This window comes from Corylus avellana, chromosome 5 (genome assembly GCF_965113065.1).
Source record: "Corylus avellana chromosome 5, dhCorAvel1.hap1.2, whole genome shotgun sequence".
In the NCBI taxonomy this organism is placed as follows: domain Eukaryota; kingdom Viridiplantae; phylum Streptophyta; class Magnoliopsida; order Fagales; family Betulaceae; genus Corylus; species Corylus avellana.
In genome coordinates this window covers 13,274,093-13,296,425 of record NC_142494.1, presented here as the reverse complement: position 1 = coordinate 13,296,425, position 22,333 = coordinate 13,274,093, and the positions used below count along the sequence as shown (strand labels likewise).

Here is a 22,333-nt window from a genome sequence, read left to right as displayed (position 1 = left end):
AAAACTAAATGGCATCTAATCAAGTTGATTATTATCACTTAACAGTTAAAAGTAATCTCAGAAATTCCACAAGATTACTACATTACTGGCCCATCTGGAACCATCAAAAGAGGGCATAAATGCTTGATCTTGGGTTTCCATATCATCATTCATCATCACCTGTATCTATCTTAGTTTTACATTTGAGGAAACATGGCTTCAGAAACTGCCTGTTCCAGGAAAATTCGAATTCTAATTAATAAAGCCAATAAATACCAAAATATTGGCAATGCTACCCCCTATCAATATCATATCATACATCCAAAATTGTTTTATATCAATGGAGTGGCCCTGCATGCTGTCATGTTCAAATTGATGACTCCGGAATCTTCAATCAATGAATACAAAGGTGTCACAAATTGGCCTAGGTTTTCAAATCCTCACCAAAGATCCTTCCTAGGGTTGCTACCATGCACTGTCATCTTCTATCAGTGGAGGGACGAATCTACAATTTTGAAGAGTCTGCTCAAAGATATGACCCACTTTCAGCAATTTTTCCTGCAAACATCACTCGAATCTTAATATCAGCCCTTTATTCAATGTTATGATGATGGAGGACTACAATAAGCACAGGTAAGGTATGCAAATGTTGTGCTGTATAATTTGCAAGCGGACGCCTTCGGTATTCACCACCTTTTCAGAAGTAATCTTTTCACTCTCCTTGCATCTATTAACGTATAAGTTTCATTGTAAATCACGAACAATTAGCACAAAACATGTGCTAATAGTTAATTCAAACATGACAAAATCCCTAAGATATCAAGTATGAATTATTAACTCTTTGAGATTATTAAATAAAAGCTGTTGTACCAACTTGGTCCCTGTGGAATTATCAATTAAGCACTCATCAGTTGGGTTACTTTTGAATAGTGAGCTCATTAAAAAAATAATAATAATAATAAAAATAAATAAATAAAAAAGAGGTTTAGTTTGGTAAGTAAAGTTTATCTAAAAAAAAACATTGAAAGTAAAGATTATTCTTCTTTTACCACTCCCCAATTTTCTAATTTTTCGTTAATAGACTAACTCGATAATCATTTACTAAATTAATTAGTGAAAAACTATAACAGGTTGCAACCCATCTCACTTACAAAGGACCAGAAGAACAAGGTCTGACTATGCAGTAATTCTAAGATCAAAATATCTATTGCTACATAAGAATACAATACCTCATCAAATGCTGCACCAATCATCTGAAGACCAACAGGGAGGCCTGCAACTCCCCCTTCAACAAATCCACAGGGCAAAACCAAAGCAGGTAACCCTGCCAAGTTAACATTAACCTGTATTGACAACAAAATCACCAACTGAGCAAATCTAAAACATGGAAAAGAGCTTATAGTTGGAGCTTGGTCATGGTCCTCATAGATGTCAAACAATGGGTGTATAGAAATTCAACCACAGACATAAAATAAAAGAGTTAGAACAAAATCTGACTAGTGTCTGTCAATAATTCATGATGATACCTCGTGTCCCAGAACCTACAACAGGAAGCTTAATACAATATTTAAGATCAAGCGTTATATATCTCATGCAATTCCTTGTGCACCAGAAACAGCAGATTGTCCATCCAAAAAAACGTAGAGGTTTGAGATAACCGGTCAAAATTGCCCGAGTATAGCCACTGGCCCCTACCGCCTGGAATTTCCACTACATGTAAATGCACAGAGATTCTAGATCTCGGGAGGGGAAAAGGAGGCCAGGCATGCATATCATTTAAATCCTATCCTCATCTTAAAAATTAGCATCAGCATGTTCTTATAGTTCCATCCTGCTCTACAGAGTCAGAGGTACCCGACTGTGTTTTCTCCACTACTTTTTAACCGCTGAAAAGCAACTTCAAAAACATTTTTTTTTTACAAGTACTCAAAATCTAACGCAAAAGACACAACTTGGGTACACAGAAAATATACAAAATAAACACCTAAGTAGGAGAAGAAAAGAGAACAAGGAAATCACAAAAGCTAAGCACAAAGGAAGCTAAAAAAGCAAATGTCCAAGAATACAGAGTATAAGAAAAGAAGGACAAGCTCCGCCAACGTCCTCTCGCGATCCTCGAAACATCTATCATTGCGTTCCCTCCAGAGACACCACAAAAGACAAGAAGGCACTATCTTCTATATAGCAGCAATCTAAGAGCTACAATCTGCCCACTAACAAACATACATTAGCCCAAGAAAGCCCAAAACAACTGAAAAATGCACTCTTTATGCACAAGCTACCTCACAATGTAGAAAAAGATGGTCCACGAACTCCTCATCCATCTTGCACATACAACACCAATCAACCAAAAGGACATGCCTCTTCCTAAGGTTATCCATGGTAAGAATCTTTCTTAGGGCAGCCGACCAAGCAAAAAAAGCTACTCTCAAAGAAACCTTGGTCCGCCAAATTTTTTTTCTAAGGAAAAAGAATGTCACCATTACAAACAAGGACCTTATAGAAGGAGCTAACAATGAACAACCCTTTTTCAGAGGGGATCCACCAAAGCTTGTCTTCACCTTCCTTTCTTGCTCTACCTGAGTACAACAAATTAAAAATTGAGGCAAAGAAATCCACCTCCCAATCATGAGTCGCTTTAACAAAGCTTACGTTCCACTAATTGGAACCGCTAGAAAGCTCCAAATGAGCAATTACGAAAGCATCCTTAGTGCAAGCAATACCAAATAATCTGGAAAAGCCTCTTTGAGGGCCATGTTCCCACACCACAAATCATGCTAGAAACTCACCTTAGCACCGTCTCTCACCTCAAATGGTGTGAATTGAAAACAATCCCCAACCCCTCCTAATATTCTTCTATAACCCTAGCCATAAGGAGTGGTTCGTTGGAAAACCACCCACCCCACGAACTACCACATTTAGAGTCAACTACAACTCTCTACTAGGCTTCTCTCATGCACATAACACCAAAGCCATTTCCTTAAGAGGGCACGATTATACAACAGCAAGTTCCAAACCCCCACCCTCCCTCAAAGATCGGAGAACAAACCCTGGACCAGCTTACCAAGTGGAATTCGAACCATTCTCCTATCCCGCCCCATAAGAAATCTCGATAAAGCTTCTCGATAAAATTAGAAACCCATAGGGAGAGGAAAGAGTGACAAGAAATACGTTGGCAAATTGGAAAGCGTACTCTTGATGAGGGTAACCCTCCCACCCTTAAACAAGTACATTATTTTCCAACTTGCCAACCGGAGATCTTTTTAATAACTCCATCCCAAGGACAACTAAGATCTTCCGGTCTGCGTTGGCCTTATAGGAGGAGGCCCCCAACGGAAGACCAAGATACTTCAAAGGCAAAGAAGAAACACCGCAGCCTAGAATGCCCACCAACCCATCCACATTCTCCACATTACCCACGGAAACCAATTCCGACTTAGCCACATTTATCTTCAAACCGGAGAGCTTCAAAGCATAAAAATAAAGCACGTAGAAAGTAAAGATGATCAGGCTTAGCCCAACAAAAAACCAAAATGTCATCCACAAACAACAAATGAGAGATGTCAACCACCCCAAACTGCCTAGACCCCACAGAAAATCCAGAAAGAAGACCCCATTAACAATGGCAGAAACCATTCTACTCAAAGCCTCCATCACAATAACAAAGAGAAATGGAGAAAAATGATCACCTTGTCTCAAACCACGTGAGCTACTAAAGAAACCGAATGGACTTCCCTCCCATTCACCAAAATGAAAAAACACACCGAAGAAATATAATGCGCTATTCAAGAGCGCCATTTCTCCTCAAAACCACAACTACTAACAAGTAAGAAATCCCAATTGACATGATCATATGCCAAGAAATCCCAATTGACATGATCATATGCCTTCTCAATGTCTAGTTTGCAAAGCACCCCTAGTTCACCGAATCTGATTCTACTATCCAAACATTTGTTTGCAATGAGAACTGAATCATAGATTTGCCTACCTTGAACAAAAGCATTCTGAGATTTCAAAATAATCTTCTCCACAACCTTTCTCAACCTATTGGCAAGCACTTTGGCAATAATCTTATAGATTCCACTCACAAGACTAATAAGCTGAAAGTCTTTACGATCAATAGCCCCGGATTTCTTTGGAATGAATGTGGCATTAAGACTTTTTTCAAAATTACTACTAGTGTGAAACTCATGAAACGCCCCCATAATGTCAGCCTTGAGCACATCCCAGCAAGTTTGGAATAAAGCCATAGAAAAACCATCAGGCATTGGTGCCTTATCACTGTTCATATATTTCACCACCTTAAAACCTCAACTTCCTCAAACGGGCTCTCTAACCCCGATGCATACTTTGTAGATATGGAGTAAAAAACAAGGCCATCCAACTGAACTGTTTTGTAAACAACCTATCATAGTATCGCACAACATATTCCCTGATAATAGATTGGCCAGAAGAGAATAACCAATCCACTACCAGAGCTTCAATGGAGTTGTTTCTCCTATTTGAGTTTGCCACCTGATGAAAAAACCTAGTGCATTTGTCACCCTCTTTTAGCCAAAGAGCCCTTTCACTTTTGCCTCCAACTAATCTCCTCCACTAATAAAGTTTTTTTCCAATTTACTAATAACCGAGGTTTTCCTCAACTTGTCTTCATCAACTAAAGCTCTCACCTCCTCCAACCCATCCAGAACACATGACCAGAAGAGATTTTTTAAAAACTCCACATTGCTAAACACCTTTTCATTCTAGATTTTTAAATCAGTTTTCAATGCCTTTAGCTTCCTAGCCAAGATGAAGCTAGAAGAGTCGTGAAAGTAATAGGAAGACCACCACTGCCTTACCCTGTCCACAAAACCTTCTGCCTTAAAGTCACATATTCTCAAACTTAAACTTCATTCTAGATTTTTAAATCAGTTTTCAATGCCTTTAGCTTCCTAGCCAAAATGAAGCTAGAAGAGTCATGAAAGTAATAGAAAGACCACCACTGCCTTACCCTGTCCACAAAACCTTTTGCCTTAAGTCGCACATATTCTCAAACTTAAAATATTTTTTGCCTCTCAGAGAATCACCACAATCAAGGAGAATGGGAAAGTGGTCTAAGCACAATCTTAGCAGCCTTTTTTGAAAAAGATCGGGAAACTTAACTTCCCAATCCGAAGAGACAAAAAACCTATCGATTCTTGACCTAGAGGGAGAGTCCCTGTTATAAGACCACGTAAAAGACACCCCCCCCCCCAAACAAGGGGAAGATCCATGAGGCCCAACTCAGAAATATAATCAGAAAACTCCATCATACCGAAACTAAAGCAAGCTTCAGTCTACCAATGCACCATAGTAGGTAACGTTGAAGTCACCCCCAATGCACCAAAGCAAATTCTACCAACCAAGCAAACCAGCCAGCTCCTCCCATAATAACCTTCTATCACGATCGGAATTATGCCCAAAAACCCCCACAAAAGCCTAGGAGAAATCATTTCGATGTATCTAAAAGAAGCTACTGTACACTCCCCAATACACTTTTCGATCTTCTCCACCACCTTCCTATCCCACAACCAAAATGCCACCAAAAGCCCCTCTAGAAGGTGAGTAGAACCAATCCAAATGCTGACACCCCCACAAGCTATGTACAACACTGCTGGAAATAAACTCCAATTTGGTCTCCAGTAAATAAATAATATCTGCCTTCCATTGTCCAAGAAGATTTCTAACTCTTATATCCTTGTCAGCCTCATTCAATCCTCTTACATTCCAAGAGAACAACTTAGGCTTCATAAAAAACCATTAGCAGCCCTCCCCCATCACTCTACCGTGGCTAGCACTACCATTATTCGCATCATAGTTTATGGAGCAAACTAACCTTCTTAATTCTCTGCTGCCTTTTTTTCCCAAAACTGGAACATGAGGACAACACCTACTCCAACTGGCTAGCATCCATGGCCGCAAACAAGGCCACCAGCTCCTCTTCAGAACTCTCAACACGAAAGCCCCACAATATGACGGATTTGTTCCACTGTCTGCAGCACCCAATCTGAAGCAAAGACCATGCTGCTCTCTTAGAAGAGACTGCTGCACACATCTCAATGGAGTAGGCTCCACGTTAGAGAGCAAGTCCATATCCAGACAAGGACCCTGCTCACTTGCCTTCTCACCCCAACTAAACAATACCTTCTCACCCCCAGCTAGCTTAGAAAAAGCATACCAATATCCATCCCTACACATTCATTCATTGTCCCCCTGCAACTCCCCTTTCCAAAGAGGAGATGAAAGAATCAACAAACTGGCATAGCCCCCCAAAAATATTCAAGCTTCCAAGTCTGCCCAGGCTAGACAAACTCACAGGGTGCAAACCAATCTTCGAACATTGCATTGGAGAGACCAAGTAGAATGGGTGTCAACTCAACCACTTCACCAGCGAAATCTGAGTGGAAAGGAGGAGAGCCAGAGTTACATGACCAAAGCAACGGTGGATCCTCCATGGTCAGAGAGAACCCTGGAAGTTCAAAACGAGTTACAACAACCCCGAAGAGATCTACGCCACCTCCCTCATCAGCCTCGACGACTACTGATGCATCCACCAGTGAGCTAGCCTCTTGCAAAGACACGCCACAGGTGAGTTCACCGTCCACCGTAAGCAACGAGCTACCAGCTTGCAAAGTCGCATCACCAATGGGCACTCGCACTCCAGCAACGAAATTGGCAGTGACTCGCGGTAGATCCACCGGTGAGCCACTAGCTTGGGCGGCACTATCAAGACCCGAAACTAAGCTCCTTCGACCTATATCCACAGTCAGGTCAAAACCCGTGAGATGGGCTTCCCCAACCCGAGCTTTCCTGACCCATTTACAAGTTGGCTTCAAGCAAAATGCATGTTTCACTAAAGGGCCCTTATTTCTCTTCACCAATCAAAGCACTGATTTTTAGGAGTAGGGCTTGCAAGAGGAGTTGACAACACCCATTGGGCCTTTCCTTTATTAAATTTCACATCCTTCAACCCAAAAGAGCCCAAGCCCTCATCCACTAAACCCAGCTTCCGGTCCACTTCCCCTTCTAAAAGTACCACCCGACTACTCAGGGATTTAAGAATCCCACTAATGCATGCCACTCCTTCCTTATTACCCATTGCATCCGTAGCATAGAGACATGACCGGACATCATTAACATCATAATCCATGCAAGAAATCAGAGGGTCTATTAGAGACTTCCCCGACCTCAAATCATTCTCTGTTGAGCAAATCGGGGGCTTCTCCGTCCCCGCCTAGCACCTCCACGAAGGGAGGGCTGCCTAAAGTAAACTCCTTGCACAGAGAAGCCGATGAGAATTACCCATGTCATTGGCTTGCCTTGCCCAGTTCCGCTGCGAAAAATTCTCCACCTCTCCCTTCTCGTCCCTCCAGCACAACAAAGGAGCCTCAACGACCACCACCCCCATACGCCTCCACCACCATGAAGCCGGACTTATTAGATTGTCGCTGTATGAGCCTTGGTCCCCTCCCCAGTCGACTTGACAAAGTCCTTCGCCTCAGTCTTTTGTGCCAAATCCTCCACCGTGGCGTAAAACCAAGTCATACTCTCCTTCCCCAGCAACTTAAAAAAACAAATTACTTTATCCACAACCTCATTCCCATCATTAGGTTGCTATTGGCAATTAAATTCTGATAAACATTTAAATCTTTTCTCACTAATCTAGTTTAGGTCCTTTTAATGTTTCTCTCCATATGTCTATAAGATCAAGCTCAAGCACGTGAAAAAACGCTTTGTTCTCTCTCCTCTTTTTTCTTTCCCAATTAGCCCTAGCGGTGGCGCATGTAGGCGCTACGCACGAGGGTTCGGCGAGTTTGTGATGGAACGTCGCTTCTCCATTGAAGCAAAAACCTTTTGCTTATCAGCAAAGGAAGGGTCTCCTGACCTTTGTTTGGAGGAAAGGAGAAAAGGTTTCATAGGGTTTATATTTGCGAGCAACCAATGTTCTTCTTGGTTGGCGGATACGGTGGAAGCAGCGAGTCAGGTGAAGGCTAATATCGCCAAGTCTTACCGTGAGGGAGATAAAGTTATGATGGTTCATGGGGTGGTAATAAGGCAGGAAGGTTCCTGGAGGTGTCCATTTATGCGGAGGGTGGATGTAAAGGAGTCATCTAGCTCTCAGAGGGCCGTTATGGGCGGGACTGGCGTCGATTTGCGGGTGAGCTGCGACTTATGATGGCTCCTCCCGAAGGGAAGATTACGTCTTTGGAGTTTGAGATACCCTCTTTGCCGAGGATGCAGACCAAGTAGATCAAGACTGCTTGGGAAGATGCATCTGTTGGATGTACTCAAGGACGATCCTTTGCGGAGGTGTTACAATCGAAGCCTTGCCCTGAGGTGGTTTATAGGGGTTTGAAGGGGCGGTCTTCACATTGCATGGATCTTTTCCCATTGACGGCGTGTTTTGAGGTGGGGTATGGTGGGAATGAGCAGCGGGTCACGGTGGATTGCTTTGAGCTAGAGAAGCTGGAGACTATGGGCGCTTCGGAGTCTTCTTCTTTGCTGGCGGCTGGCTCTACGAAGAAGATGAGGGGCAATTCTGTCAAGCAATGGGTAAAATATCTTTTAGGGTTATTCCATTCAGAGCTGGACCGTATACTTACTGGGCTATTTGAAGGCCTTCAAGCAGGGTTTGAAGGAATTCCATTAAGGAAAAAGATAAGGGTTGTGTTAAATAGTCTGAAAGGCCCCAAGGGTTTCGGGCTTGGGCTTTCTCCAAAGCCCAAACCCGCTGCGCGTCTTAAGCCTCCTTGCAAAACGCAGATGAAGGCTCAGACTAAGCCACTTCAGGGCAGAGTATTATCGCCGATGGCTTCATTTTCGATGGGCCTTGTTGTTGTCTCTGGCAGCATCTCTAATGTGCCCAATGGAGTTTTTGCCCCTGCGACGGTAAGCGTGGGTCCGCTGGTGTCTGAAGACCGGCAGGGTTCAATTGTGTTCAAGGACAATGATCCTCCAGAGCCTCTTACGGGCGATGGCTTGGATCCGGCGATGGCGTGCTTTATCGGCGATGGTAGTGGAGTTGCCAATGTTGGGTCCAGGTCCGGCAGGAGCGCAATCTGTCTATCTCCTCCCAGTCTGTGGTTGTCTAAACACACCGATGTTGAGGTTGTGACGGGTTTGGGTTCTACATCGAAGAATGCTCTATTGTCGGAGAGAGTCCAGGTCCGACAGTCTACTCCAATGACTACTCTATGTAGGGTTAGGGAGCATTCTGCATCTTCCCCGGCAAAAATCTCTGTGGGTGTCTAAACACACCGATGTTGAGGTTGTGGCGGGTTTGGGTTCCACATCGAAGAATGCTCTTGTCGGAGAGAATCCAGGTCCGACAGTCTACTCTAGTGAGTACTCTATGTAGGGTTAGGGAGCATTCTGCATCTTCCCCGGCAAAAATCTCTGTCCTTCTAGAGGAGGACCCTATGTCTCTGGCAGTGGCCTCTCTCTCTCTGGAGGAGGCTCCTGCTTCTATGGCGGTCATTTCTGTTTCTCTGGCGGAGGCTTCTATTTCTCCGGCAAGCCCACTAAGCAGGGGAAGGGAGGGCCCTTTTTCTATGGCAGGTGATTTTGTTTCTCCGATGGGGGCTTATGCTTCTCTGGCGATGGAGGAAATTCCTGATAAGACTAATAGGCACCCTGCACCGGCGAAAGGTTTGATCCGACAGGGGTTTTTAGGGTCGAGAATTGTTTCTCCTTCTCTGCCTGTGGTGAAGGTGGCGTCTTCGTCAATTCAGGGTTCTAAGAATGACAGTTCCCATGGAGTGGCTGAGCTAGGTATGAGACTTCGCCAACCTTATCCTCGCACGACGGAGAGTGATGCTCCTATTTATTCCTCTGTCTCCAAGTCTCAACTGGGGTATTCCCGGAGAGTGAAGAATAAGATAGCAGCTGCATAAGAATAAGAACAAGGAGTTGCTAGCCAAGGTTGTGGCGGAAACTCCGGTGGAGGGGCTGGAGGGTTATTCCAAGGAGATGCTCGATGCGGTGAAATTCGCTTCCATTGTGGGTTTGTCTTGTGGAGGTGACGAGAAAAGTCTTTTGGATACTTTCTCAGTCACTGAAGAGGAGCGGGAGCCCAAAAAGGACGTTTTTGCTCCAAAGGTTAAGGGGAAGAGGGAGCTCAAAAATTTGGAATGCTCCATTAATTTTGAGGCTAGAGGTCGTGGCTCTAGTATGGTCAATTGTATTTAGGGCTTTTGTGGGTTTTAGGGCACAAGGTTTCTTTAGGATTCTTTGGTTTTTAGGGTTTGTATAAGGTGTTCTTTTTGTGGATTTTTGAGGGTTTTCCTTCGTATACTTTCTGTATACTTAGAGGCGCATTATGCTTTTTTTGATATATACAACATTACTTATCAAAAAAAAAATGTTTCTCTCCATTCTCTTTGTCCTATCCATGGAGAAAAGAAAGAAAAAATATGACAAAACAAGTAACAAATAAAAAACATTAAATATAGCAGAAGATAAAAAAGAGTTGAAATGCTCACAGTCATGATGTCTCCTGCATACATTGCCAATGGGTCATCTTTTTTCTCACCTGTAAACATAAAAAGTGGTTATCCACTATGAAAGAATCACACTACTAACACAAAAACAAAAGACAGAAGCAGCATACCAATCTTATAAGCCGCAGATGGAGCAGCAGGTGAAATTAGGATGTCATTTTCATCCAATGCTGCCTTGAAACTTTTCCGTATTATGGTCCTCACCTAAAAGACTATTACAATCATAAATTTCTTCTTGAACACCGTAATTCCAGAGGATCATGAAGAAAACATATCAATATAAAAGAACCACCAAAGAACTACGATAAATGTTTTTATGACTGGGATATCCACAAAAATCAATGTTGTAAAAATAAGACTACAGTCATTAGAAATAAAAGAGTCGCAAGGTTGACATCAGTTAAGCCTATTATCCATGGTACCAAGTCCATGGTTCAGATTTGGTATTTTTTTTCTCTATAATGCCAGGGTTGCGCCCCTCTGCGCTCTTTTATATCATAATTACTTATCCAAAAAAAAATACATAGAAATTCTACATATGGGGTGCCCCTCATTACCAAATCATCTTAATCAGGTTAAGAAAACAAATTACACTGATTAAATGAAAACAAATAGCACTATGATTGTAGTACCTGCTGGGCACGCTTGTAATATGCATCATAATAACCAGCTGAAAGGGCATATGTTCCTGTTAAAATTCTCCTTTTGACCTGCAGAAATGTAGACATAGGTTTATTCAAAGCCACTGACAGGTAAAACTTTAATTTATGATTTCCTTTAATGCTAAGTAACAACTAGTTCAATGAAATCTAGTAATTATGTGCCAGTTAATGAGATCTTCAAAACCCAAGCAAAAGTATGAATAGCCACCTAAAGTTCATGTACCTCGGGACCGAATCCTTTAGATCGAGAATCCCCATAAAGAGAGGTTAGCTCGCCAGCAGTGACTTGGTTTCCATACCTGGATATTGATATAGATAACAAAAATGATAACTCACTTGCTTATGTATTTTTTTATAAGTAATTCAATCTTATTAAAAAGCGCAAAGTGGTGCAACATGGACCATACAAGAGGGACACCCAACTAGGGAGAAGAGCAAAAACACAAATCTATAAATTCAAGAAAATTAGAAAAACGAGAACTATTGAGAGCAACCATCCACCCATAAAGAGTTTTGAACACCAAAGCTTTTAACTCTGTCACCATTCACTCACAATCTTCAAAATTGGTAGCATTGCATTCTCTCCAAATGTACCACATCAAACATAGAGGAACCATCCTCAAAACATCTGTACAAAGGTGGCTACCAAACCCGCCTCTCCAACTAGCCAACAACTCCACTGTTGAGGCATGACCAACTCTATCTAGAAAAGACTGAAAACCGATACCCACAAATCTCTAGCTACTTCGCAGTGTATTTATAATTGATAATTCACAATTCCATTTAATCCAATCTTAACAAAGATACTATCATGCATATGGCCCCATAGTTTATATTAAGTTTTTTTAAGAGAAAAATACAAAACCAGTCCTTGTGGTTGCACCGATTTGCAATAATCTTCCTCAAGTTGAAAAATGACTTAAAACTCCCCATGGTAAGCATAGGTGGCAAATCACTCCCCACATTGACTTGACATTTGAAATCTTGATAGAATCCACCGATGGGCCACATCATCCCCAATCAAAATTAGACAAGTCTCTTCTATAATAAAATATTTTGATGATCAAAAATATTAAAAAAATCAAAAAGAAAAAAAAAATTATAATAGGAAAAAACAAGGGGTGTTTGGTCACCCCCTCTGACCGGCTTGGAGGTGGTCAACCCACCCCCTACTTTTTTCTTTTTCCTTTTTCATCTTTTGATCTTTTTCTCTTTTTTTGTTGCTCGTCAATGGCAGAGGAGTTAAAGGTTGGGTGTTTTATTTTGTTTCTGGAGGGTCACAACTGAATGGCAATGAAAGTTGCAAAATTGTTTGTTAGCTTTGGATTGATGGTGGGATGGTAGATGAAATTGGAGGTGGGGTTGATGGGTTTGTGTTTCGGTGATTGTACAAGGGATGTGTTGTAGGAGGTGTGAGAGGAGAGAGGAGAGAGAATGTCCTTTTATGATTCTAATAAACCGTGAGAATTGCTACAGAACACATGAAGAACCTGCTACACGTGTGATTTTGTGGTATTTTCAAAATTTTCCTTAAATTTTAGGAAGGGAAGCAGCTTTAGGAGAGCTGCTGGGAAAGCTCTTAGCGTGTTGAAATAAGCAAAACCTTTAAGAGTTCTCAAAGGAACTAACAAGCCAAAGACAATTTTTCTTGATAATCATAAGAGTAGCGATCTAACAATGATTTTATAATCTTCTATTTATAAGAAAACAAAACCTTAACCTAAAAACAATCGATTATGATCCTTGCTTTAAACTGAACAAAAAATACTCAAAAACCCATCAATAACCTAATATAAAGCTCTGCTAAAGTGTTTCATAAACAGTATTTTCCCTCAGTTCTTGTGCTGCATCTCTCTCTCTCTCTCTCTAACCTAAGAAATAACATAACATTATTTATGCAAATTGATTAATACATATAAGTACACGTGTGTATGGAGAGAGAGAGAGTATATATGCAGACCATATGAAAAAATATATATCATCATTGTAGGATAAGTTCTCAGCATATTACCTAACACCATCATAACGTGATAAGTTGGAAGATGATTCAGATGCCGCAAGAATATAATAAGCAGGCAACCCAAGGGAGAAAGATGGTAAGGAGATCTACAATTTTAAGATTCACAGAAGGTTTTAAAAGATGTTAAAAGAATATGCATAAACTTCTGGAATGAAGTAGAGAAGTTAGAGCAGGAAATGGTTCATTCAAGGAATATAAACTATAAAAAGTCGACCTCTGACACAGAGCATCCTAGGTCCTCGAGATGCAAAGCAGCACCCCGTATTGCAGATATCACTCCACTATCAACACCATCATCAAGAGTTTCACGTATCAGACCAACCCTTAGTCCCTTCAATGGTTTAGATTCCAAAAAATCCGTGGAAGCAAATTGAGATGCAAAATCAGGAACCTCCTGAAAAGTTAAACATCTTACAAAATTAAAACAGAACACAATGCAATGACATCACATTAGACACAGGACACTCAAAAAAAATGCATGTCATCCTAATATCGTAGTCTTCAACAGCACTATATTCAGATCAACAACTCTTACTTAAAAACCAATAAAGTCACACAATGCAGGATGTACACCAACAAGATTAGGCGGCTTCTTGTTTAAAACATACCAGGTATATCTTCAGGTGGCAGAAATCAACCCACTTTTAGCTATATACCAAAGATAAAACATATACACAAACTCAATCCCTCACTCGCTACATATAAAACTTGGTCATAATTTGGTCACTTACAAGTATGCAAAAGACCATATTTGTACATACAAAACAAGGGTATAAGAGCCCCTTACTCGCTTACTACTGGTGGCATCAAGTCGATCGTGACCAGAAATTGCATGAAGAAGAATCCCAGTATCGGCAATCGACGATCCAAAGCAGCCAATGACATCAAGGGACGATGCATACGCCATAAGCCCATACCTTGAGACGCGTCCATACGTGGGCTTCAATCCAACGACGCCACAGAACGATGCTGGCTGCCGGACACTTCCACCGGTATCGCTTCCCAGTGACACCACACACTGCCTGGCGGAAACAGCCGCAGCTGAGCCTCCTGATGATCCTCCTGGCACCCGAGACACGTCCCATGGGTTTGCAGTCACCTAACGAATGAACACATGCATCACCTGAGTAAACCAACTCCTGTTACCAAACTACTTGAAAAGCCTAATTCGATACCAAACACTAACCAAATCTCAGAAAACTCAGAAAGGCAATGATAAAATTTTAGGACCTGAAAAGCAGAGCCTTCGGTGGTGCTCCCCATGCCAAACTCGTCGAGATTCGTCTTTCCAACCACAATGCCCCCGAGCTCCTTGATCTTCCTGACGGCCGTGGCATCGAACGGCGGGCGGTAGCCCTCGAGCACGCGTGACCCACCGGTGGAGGGCATATCCGCCGTACAGATGTTGTCCTTGACGGCCACGAGGACGCCGGCGAGGGGGCCCACCTGCTCGTTCCCGGCAATCCGTTCGTCAATGCGGGATGCCTGCTGAGAAACGGCGTCGGATAGGTGGAGGAAGGACCGGAGGTGGGGCTCCGTGAGGCGGAGGCGGGAGAGGTAGGACTCGGCTAGCTGGGTGGCGGTGACGTGGCGGGAGAGTAGGGCATGGCGGATGGAGAGGATTTGGGAAGGCGGGGATTGGGCGGTGAGGGTGCAGAGGGTGACGGGGAGTGACGATATGTATCGAGGGAAGCGAGAGGAGAGGGAGCGAGGAGGATGAAGTGTTGATAGCATTTTCCAATTACTCAAAAGAGGGACACACAGAGAGTGGGCGAGGAAAGTCGAACTTTAACTGGGGATGGGAATTTGCGCTCGGGTCGGGAATAGAACCGGGTCGGTTGTGAATAGTACCATCATTTTTACATATATTTTCAAACTATTTATAAACTACTAATTGTGTAAATGTCTCATTTAATTATTAAAAAAAATGGTAAATATATTATAAGTCCATGAGTTAGTCCATCAAAACTAAAAAATTATTAATTTTTTTTTTTTTGACTTTTTACTTCCGGGGTCAATTGAAATGCCAATAAAATCACTATCTTCAAAATTGTGTAATCACCGTTAGTCCCAATTAAAATGCACCGTTTTACCACGTTAACATAATAATTTTAAAATTAAATATAAAAAATTAAAAAAATTGTAGGGGTCAGCGGTGGGGCTACCACCGGGCCAACCCCTGGGGGTTTGGGGGTGGCTAGGGGTGGCAACCCCACCGCTGGACACCCCTTCAAATTTTTTTTTATATTTAATTTTTAAATTAAATTAATAAAAAACTATTCTACTAACATGACCAAAACGGTGCATTTTGATTTGGACTAACAGCGATTACACAATTTTGACAGTAGGAATTTTATTGGCATTTCGATTGACCCAGAGAGTAAAAAGTCGAAGAAAAAAATTTAGGGATTTTTTAGTTTTGGCGGGTTGACTCAGGGACTTATAATATATTTACCCTAAAAAAAAAAAAAAAAACAATGTCCCTTCAAAGTCAACAAAAAAATAAAAATGATTTTCAAATTTTTTCAATAATATAAAAATGAGAAATGATTGGTGTCAATAATTTCCTCATATTTTCCTACATATTCAATAGATAAATCATTAGATTTATGGAGTACATCATTGACTTATATGGAGTCCACAAATCTAATGATTGATTTGTAAGATAAGATGACAAAAATATTGACAAATTATTGACACCAATCATTTCTCTATAAAATATCCATATAAATTCAAAAAAACAAACAAAAACAAAAGAGAAAACCTTCAATTCAAATGGGCTGTAAAACAAGGGTTTTACAGTCTCCAATAAAATTGTGATTGTGATGCCTCAAATTTCCAAAGAATGATTTATCCAAAAAGCAATTGTCTTACTTAAGCCTAGAAAACCTTTTTTTTTTTTTAATCTCCAGAGGAGTGTCTTAACCCTTAACCAAGCCCTCACTTGAAAATAGCTTTAAAAACCCAACTTTAACTTTCTGGCTGAATGTTTGGCAAGGCACCATGCTGAACATTCGACCATGTCCTTAGTGTGAACGTTCGGTAGGGGACCACAGCAAACGTTCGTTGACCAAAGTTTGACCCAATAGGTATTGATTAAACGTTCAACCTACAACCATAGAACCACTGTGTAATACTACACCGAACATTCGCCATAGTACCAAAAAGTCTAAAAAGCATTTTTAACCAATTCTCCACTTCTGCAGAAGGGAGCACGCCTCCCCTTACACCAGAAACCCTAACCCTAAAGTGAAGAGAATTTCTTGAGAGCTAGAAGAAGGTTTTGGAGGATTTGTGCTGCCTTCAGGATAATTCTTAAACTTTCACCAAGCTTTTTTGTTATCTTGTTATTATCCTTGCTTTCTTCAAGTTTTTAAAGATGCCATGGCTTGTGTGCCCTTTTCCCCTTAGAGGAAAATAGTGGTTTTCAAATGGTTTAGAACGCTCATTTATTTCCTGGGTTTTCTTGTACATCATGCTTCACTATGTTGAATGAACTAGTTTAGAGCCTAGGGTGTAATTTTTAGCATGATGACCTGAGTATAGAAGCCTAAACTTTGCATTTTTTACTCTGCCTGAACGTTCTCTACCTATTCTGGCCAAATGTTTGCCCCTTGGACAGAACGTTCAACCAGAGCCCATAATGCATGAAAGTAGGGTTTTGTGACATTTTAGCTAGGCGTATTCGGTTAGGACCTTTTGTGTCTTTAGTAAACCCTCTAGCACTGCGTATAATGATAGCCATATTTCATTATAACAGGGATTCGGAATCTTGGACGACTCAAACGAGCATATGATGTAAGTAAATATTTACAACTATTTTCCTTAAAAACATGCAATATGTCACCTGATTGAGCACGCGCATAATATGAGCATATTTACTCTTTTAAATAACTTGGTAACTATCTTAATAATCGATTGATAAGATGCATCGTATAACATGGTACACCGGTACGTGCAATATAATGGCTGCTAAGTGCCAAATATTGCATATTTGGACCCCTTTATTTACATTAGTTAATCCTTTAGCTGTGTCGTTATTTAATATTTTGTGTTAGTTTTGTGTTTTTAGTGTATTGTAGGTCATTGAAGAAAAACTGCAGCTTTAAAGAGAAAAATGCGAAGTTTCGAAGAAAGCATACTTTGAGAAGACCTAGATTGTGTGGTTAAGTCTAACCAAATCTAAGGAAAAGGTTAAATCAGATTAAAGTTCAGATTGGATAAGATTTCGGATCGGATTCAAATTCAGATTCTGCACACGTCTTAGTATTTTGACCATAACTCTCCGCTAAAATATCGGATTGAAGTGATTCAAACGGCATTGGAAAGCTAGCTCAAAATACTACAATTTGTTGTGAAATAGGATTTTCGTAATTCGTACAGTTTCTATGCCAAAATCGCCCCGCAATTAAAGGACACAAATCTGGACGAATCCTAGTCCGATTTCAGACTTCTATTTTGACTGAGAGACAGACTTCCGAATTATATAAGTTTACTTGGGCTTCTAGGACTTCCCTAAGCTTATAAATAGACTTCTTTGCATTCAAGAAAATAGACACAATCCCAATGAGCAAAATTCTTTTGTTTAGTTTTTCTTTAGGTTTAGGTGTAGGTTTAGATTTTATTTTTATGTGGAGCTAAATTCCCAACTAAGGTTGGGGATGAAGCCTCACCGATGAAGAACAACATCACTTTTATGTAAGTTTTTATTATTCTAATTTTATTGGGTTTTATATTTCAATTGTTTTACTTTTAATCAATGGTATGGAGTGATTCTTGGATATCTCTTGTGATTCAAGGATACATGTGATGATTTGAGATAATTTCATATGATTGATTGCTTGGCTTTTAACTCATAAAAATTGGATATCCCTTGTGATTTGTTCTACGGATACATCTGGTGTTTCAATTTAATTTGGATTCCTTTTGTGATTTGGTCAATGAATGGATACATGGGATGGTTTTGATTAATTCTTTGAAGCATAGTAAAACATATCTATGATTTAATTTGTGAGAACTTCGGATTAATATTGATGAACATAAAGTATGTTGTTATGATTTGGTGAGTGTGAATTCCCAAACCTTAGTACCTTTATCCTTAGATTTACTTATTTTATTTAGTTTATGTTTATCCTTTAATTTTCAAAACTCAAAAATCAAAACCCTTTTGGAACTAGATTAGGATTTAATTAGTTTAGATGTAAATTGCTCTTTCAAAAATACAATTCTCTGTGGGATCGACCTCGCACTTGCAATCCATTAAACTACAATCGATTCGTGCACTTGCGAGTTAAATAAATTTGCACAACAAGTTTTTGGCGCCGTTGCCGGGGAATTGTTCAATTTTTGAAACCAATTTACTTCTAAATTAGTTTTATTCTTCTACTAGTTATAATTAGGATTTTATTTTTCTGCAATTTGTTTTGTTTTATTCGTATTACTTAATAAAAAAAAATAAAATTAAAAAAAAAAAAAAAAAAAAGATTTTTCTTGTTGTTTTTTGTTTTGTTTGGCTTGTTTTACAGTTCTGCCGCAGCACCTTCCGCACATCAGCGCGATCGAGCGCACTCATAGCAAAAGCAGCAGTTCCGTAGATCTTTGCCAAAAATTTATTTTTGGTCCTTTTTGTGAGTTTTTAAATTTTCATTTTCATTTTTTTTTATTGTGTTAGCTGTTCTTTTAGTTTATTTTATTTAAAAAAAAAAAAAAAAAAAAAAAATTGGTTAATGTTTTATGTGGGATATCTGGATGCTAAAAAGTGAGGAGAAGCATGAATTTTCATTTTAATGATTTTAATGCCTCTCCTAGTTGTAGGACACCAACTCCTACCAACTACCCTCAAAATGTTTACCCACCTAAACCATGTTCATTTTGTTTCAATCCTTATCATGAGGAGAACAATTGTCCAGATCTGCGAGCTGAGCTCGATGACTTATGGGACAAATTATACCAAATCAGAACAGCTAGATCTAACTTTTCATATGAACAAATGAACACTAGTTTCTTTAGCCCGGGGTTTGATTCAAATTTCAATTGTTATAATCCGGACTGGAGCAACCAATATGATTTCTCAGGATCAGCTCAGGCTACAGGAAATTATGCTCACCAATTTGATGAATTGCACCATTCAGAATATCCGCAGTTCGATTATCAAGCTCAACCTCCTGTTTATCAGTCTGCCACTCAAGTGCCACAGCCTGCACCACAGTCATCACTGGAAGACATGATGAAAGCATTCATGCAATCAATGGATACGAACATACAAGATATGAAGAATGCTACCATGAGCAACTCCCAAGCTATACAAGAGCTCAAGAATTCCAACTCCCAATCTGTACAAGAGCTAAAAGGTTTCACCAACCAAGCTGTACAGGAGCTGAGGAATTCCAACATGGCTAATGGCAGAGACATACAAGAACTTAAGCAGGCCATGACCAAGATAGAAGGACAGATCAGTCATCTAGTTGCTGACTTCAACAGAATAGAGGAAGAAGAGCTTCAAAGTCAGCTGATGGCTGAAAGGCACTACATGATTGATGAGGATGATTCCGAAAATTCTTATCATGAGCATGCCCAAGTCACCATCACACTACAGAGTGAGGAAATTGTGGATAACAAAGAGGAGGAAGAGAAAGAGGAGCAAGTTGAGCATTCTGAGAATAATGAGCCCCCAATGGATCCTAATTTGCCCAGTGACATGGAAGTGAGTACTGAAGCTCCTGCCTACATCACTGTCCCCCTTGAGGCACATCAGGAGCCATCTTATGTCAAGATATTCATGGACTTGTGCACACAAGCACACAAATATAGGAACCACTTTTCTAAGAAGATCTGTCGAAGCAAGCAAGTCTACATAAGATGGCGAAACATCCTTCCAGAGGGCTATGAAGTTTTGAAGAAGAAAGGGTGGAAATGATTGGTTGGACATCCGCATGATCGGGGAAAGCGCTGTAAAGTTTTCTCCTCCAGTTTATTTTCTGCACTTCACTCCACAAATTCTTTCTTTCCTTTTTCATTATATTGCATTTCTATTTATTTCTTTTGTTTCTAACAGCAATTGATCTTTTGATGTTTTGTTTCTGTGAAAAAAAAATATTGCTGTTAGTTTTTTGTTGACAAGTGTCTTGGTGTTTAAGTTTAGGGGATGCCCTAGCCTTGTTCACACTCCGATTTCCTTACTTCCGGTAATGTATTTCTATACTACACATTGAGGGCAATGTGTAATTCAAGTTTGGGGGTATGGAAAAACACTTTGTCTATTTATTTTTGTTTTTATTTGTTTAATTTTTTGTCTTTCTGTGTTAAAAAGAATTTTGAAAAAATAAAATAAAATTTTGTGCTATGTTTTTGTCAAGATTGAGTTAAGCTATGACTATGGTTTACATTTCATTAGCTTGCTTAAAGCGTTGAACACATCATTATGTCATTTGAAGTCTGAGTCATTTGACTTATTTTTGGGTAAAAGAGATTTCACTTGTTTTAAGATAAATTTTTATGAGCACATTAGCATGTTTTCTGTGAGGTATGATGTTTGAGCTTAAGCTTGTTCTCTTTGAGATTTGTTGGATGACCTATTGATGAATAACCATTGGCTTGCAAGATATAAAAAGAAAAAAAATAAATAAAAAAGAGAAGGAAAAAGAAAAGAAAGATCATGTTGAGTTTTCCGCTGAGTAACCGGACCTCTTGCCTCATTAAGCATCGAGTGTTCGCGTCAAAAGGTGTGAAGTTCAGTGTTGATTTATGATATGGCTAATCTGACTTCGTAGCCTTTTTGACTTAAGTTAATAAGCCCTTAGGGATGTTTTACATCTAGTGCCCTAAAGCTACCTGGCTTGGGAGTCATTGGCCTAACACTTGTTACATGAGTCAATTAGAAAGCTTAAGGGAGTTAGACATTGCAAAGCCTATTAAAAAAAAGAAAAAAGAAAATGCATATCTTGCCTCGGTTGTTTCATTTGTTAGGGATTCTTACAAATTTTATGGAACTTGTCTTGAGTTTAAGCAGAAAGCTTCATGATTATATGCTAATTACACTTTACACATTTCAGAACATATGAGGTCTCAATTGTCCATTTATGAGTAATTTGATTTTGGATTTCCTTTTGACTGTTATGATAGTGTTTGTCTTTTTAAGTTTGCTCATGAATAAGAACCAGGGTTTATGTGAAACTTCTTTCTTGTTAACAACATAGTGCACAATGTTTGTGGGTATCATTCATGTTAAGCCCTCACGAGACTTCACTCGTCCACTAGGGATGCCTAGGGGTTTAAAAGGCTTATTGCATATGCTAAATGCAATCGTCTCTCCCACGAAAGAGGATTTATGTTTTGTTTTGTTTTGTTTTGTTTTCATTCTATTTTTTGTTTTGTTTTGCTAAAGGACTAGCAAAATGTAAGTTTGGGGGTGTTTGCTAAGTGCCAAATATTGCATATTTGGACCCCTTTATTTACATTAGTTAATCATTTAGCTGTGTCGTTATTTAATATTTTGTGTTAGTTTTGTGTTTTTAGTGTATTGTAGGCCATTGAAGAAAAACTGCAGCTTTAAAGAGAAAAATGCGAAGTTTCGAAGAAAGCATACTTTGAGAAGACCTAGATTGTGTGGTTAAGTCTAACCAAATCTAAGGAAAGGTTAAATCAGATTAAAGTTCAGATTGGATAAGATTTCGGATCGGATTCAAATTCAGATTCTGCACACGTCTTAGTATTTTGGCCATAACTCTCCGCTAAAATATCGGATTGAAGTGATTCAAACGGCATTGGAAAGCTAGCTCAAAATACTACAATTTGTTGTGAAATAGGATTTTCGTAATTCGTACAGTTTCTATGCCAAAATCGCCCCGCAATTAAAGGACACAAATCTGGACGAATCCTAGTCCGATTTCAGACTTCTATTTTGACTGAGAGACAGACTTCCGAATTATATAAGTTTACTTGGGCTTCTAGGACTTCCCTAAGCTTATAAATAGACTTCTTTGCATTCAAGAAAATAGACACAATCCCAATGAGCAAAATTCTTTTGTTTAGTTTTTCTTTAGGTTTAGGTGTAGGTTTAGATTTTATTTTTATGTGGAGCTAAATTCCCAACTAAGGTTGGGGATGAAGCCTCACCGATGAAGAACAACATCACTTTTATGTAAGTTTTTATT

At 39.8% G+C, this 22,333-nt stretch overlaps 1 protein-coding gene across 1 annotated transcript; it reads right to left on the bottom strand.

The window, feature by feature from the left end:
• Positions 1 to 14,930, bottom strand: LOC132182639 (Amidase family protein). Its single transcript, XM_059595941.2, has 10 exons — positions 14,412 to 14,930; positions 13,969 to 14,280; positions 13,396 to 13,575; positions 13,173 to 13,267; positions 11,385 to 11,460; positions 11,132 to 11,209; positions 10,610 to 10,703; positions 10,482 to 10,531; positions 1,209 to 1,322; positions 1 to 537 (listed from the first exon to the last, which is right to left on the bottom strand). Exons 1-10 carry the CDS (start codon positions 14,913 to 14,915, stop codon positions 445 to 447), a joined length of 1,596 nt encoding a protein of 531 aa, XP_059451924.2. The 5' UTR covers positions 14,916 to 14,930; the 3' UTR covers positions 1 to 444.
• Positions 14,931 to 22,333: the final 7,403 nt, after the last annotated feature.

Bases quoted from the DNA above. Each gene is read 5' to 3' on its own strand.
- LOC132182639 (XM_059595941.2), bottom strand. From the start codon at position 14,915: ATGCTATCAACACTTCATCCTCCTCGCTCCCTCTCCTCTCGCTTCCCT. The intron at 13,576-13,968 runs GTAAGGGGCTCT...TTAACTTTTCAG, and splicing joins ATGCCACCAGTAGTAAGCGA to GAGGTTCCTGATTTTGCATC. The intron at 538-1,208 runs GTATTGTATTCT...TGATGTTTGCAG, and splicing joins TTGGTGCAGCATTTGATGAG to GAAAAATTGCTGAAAGTGGG.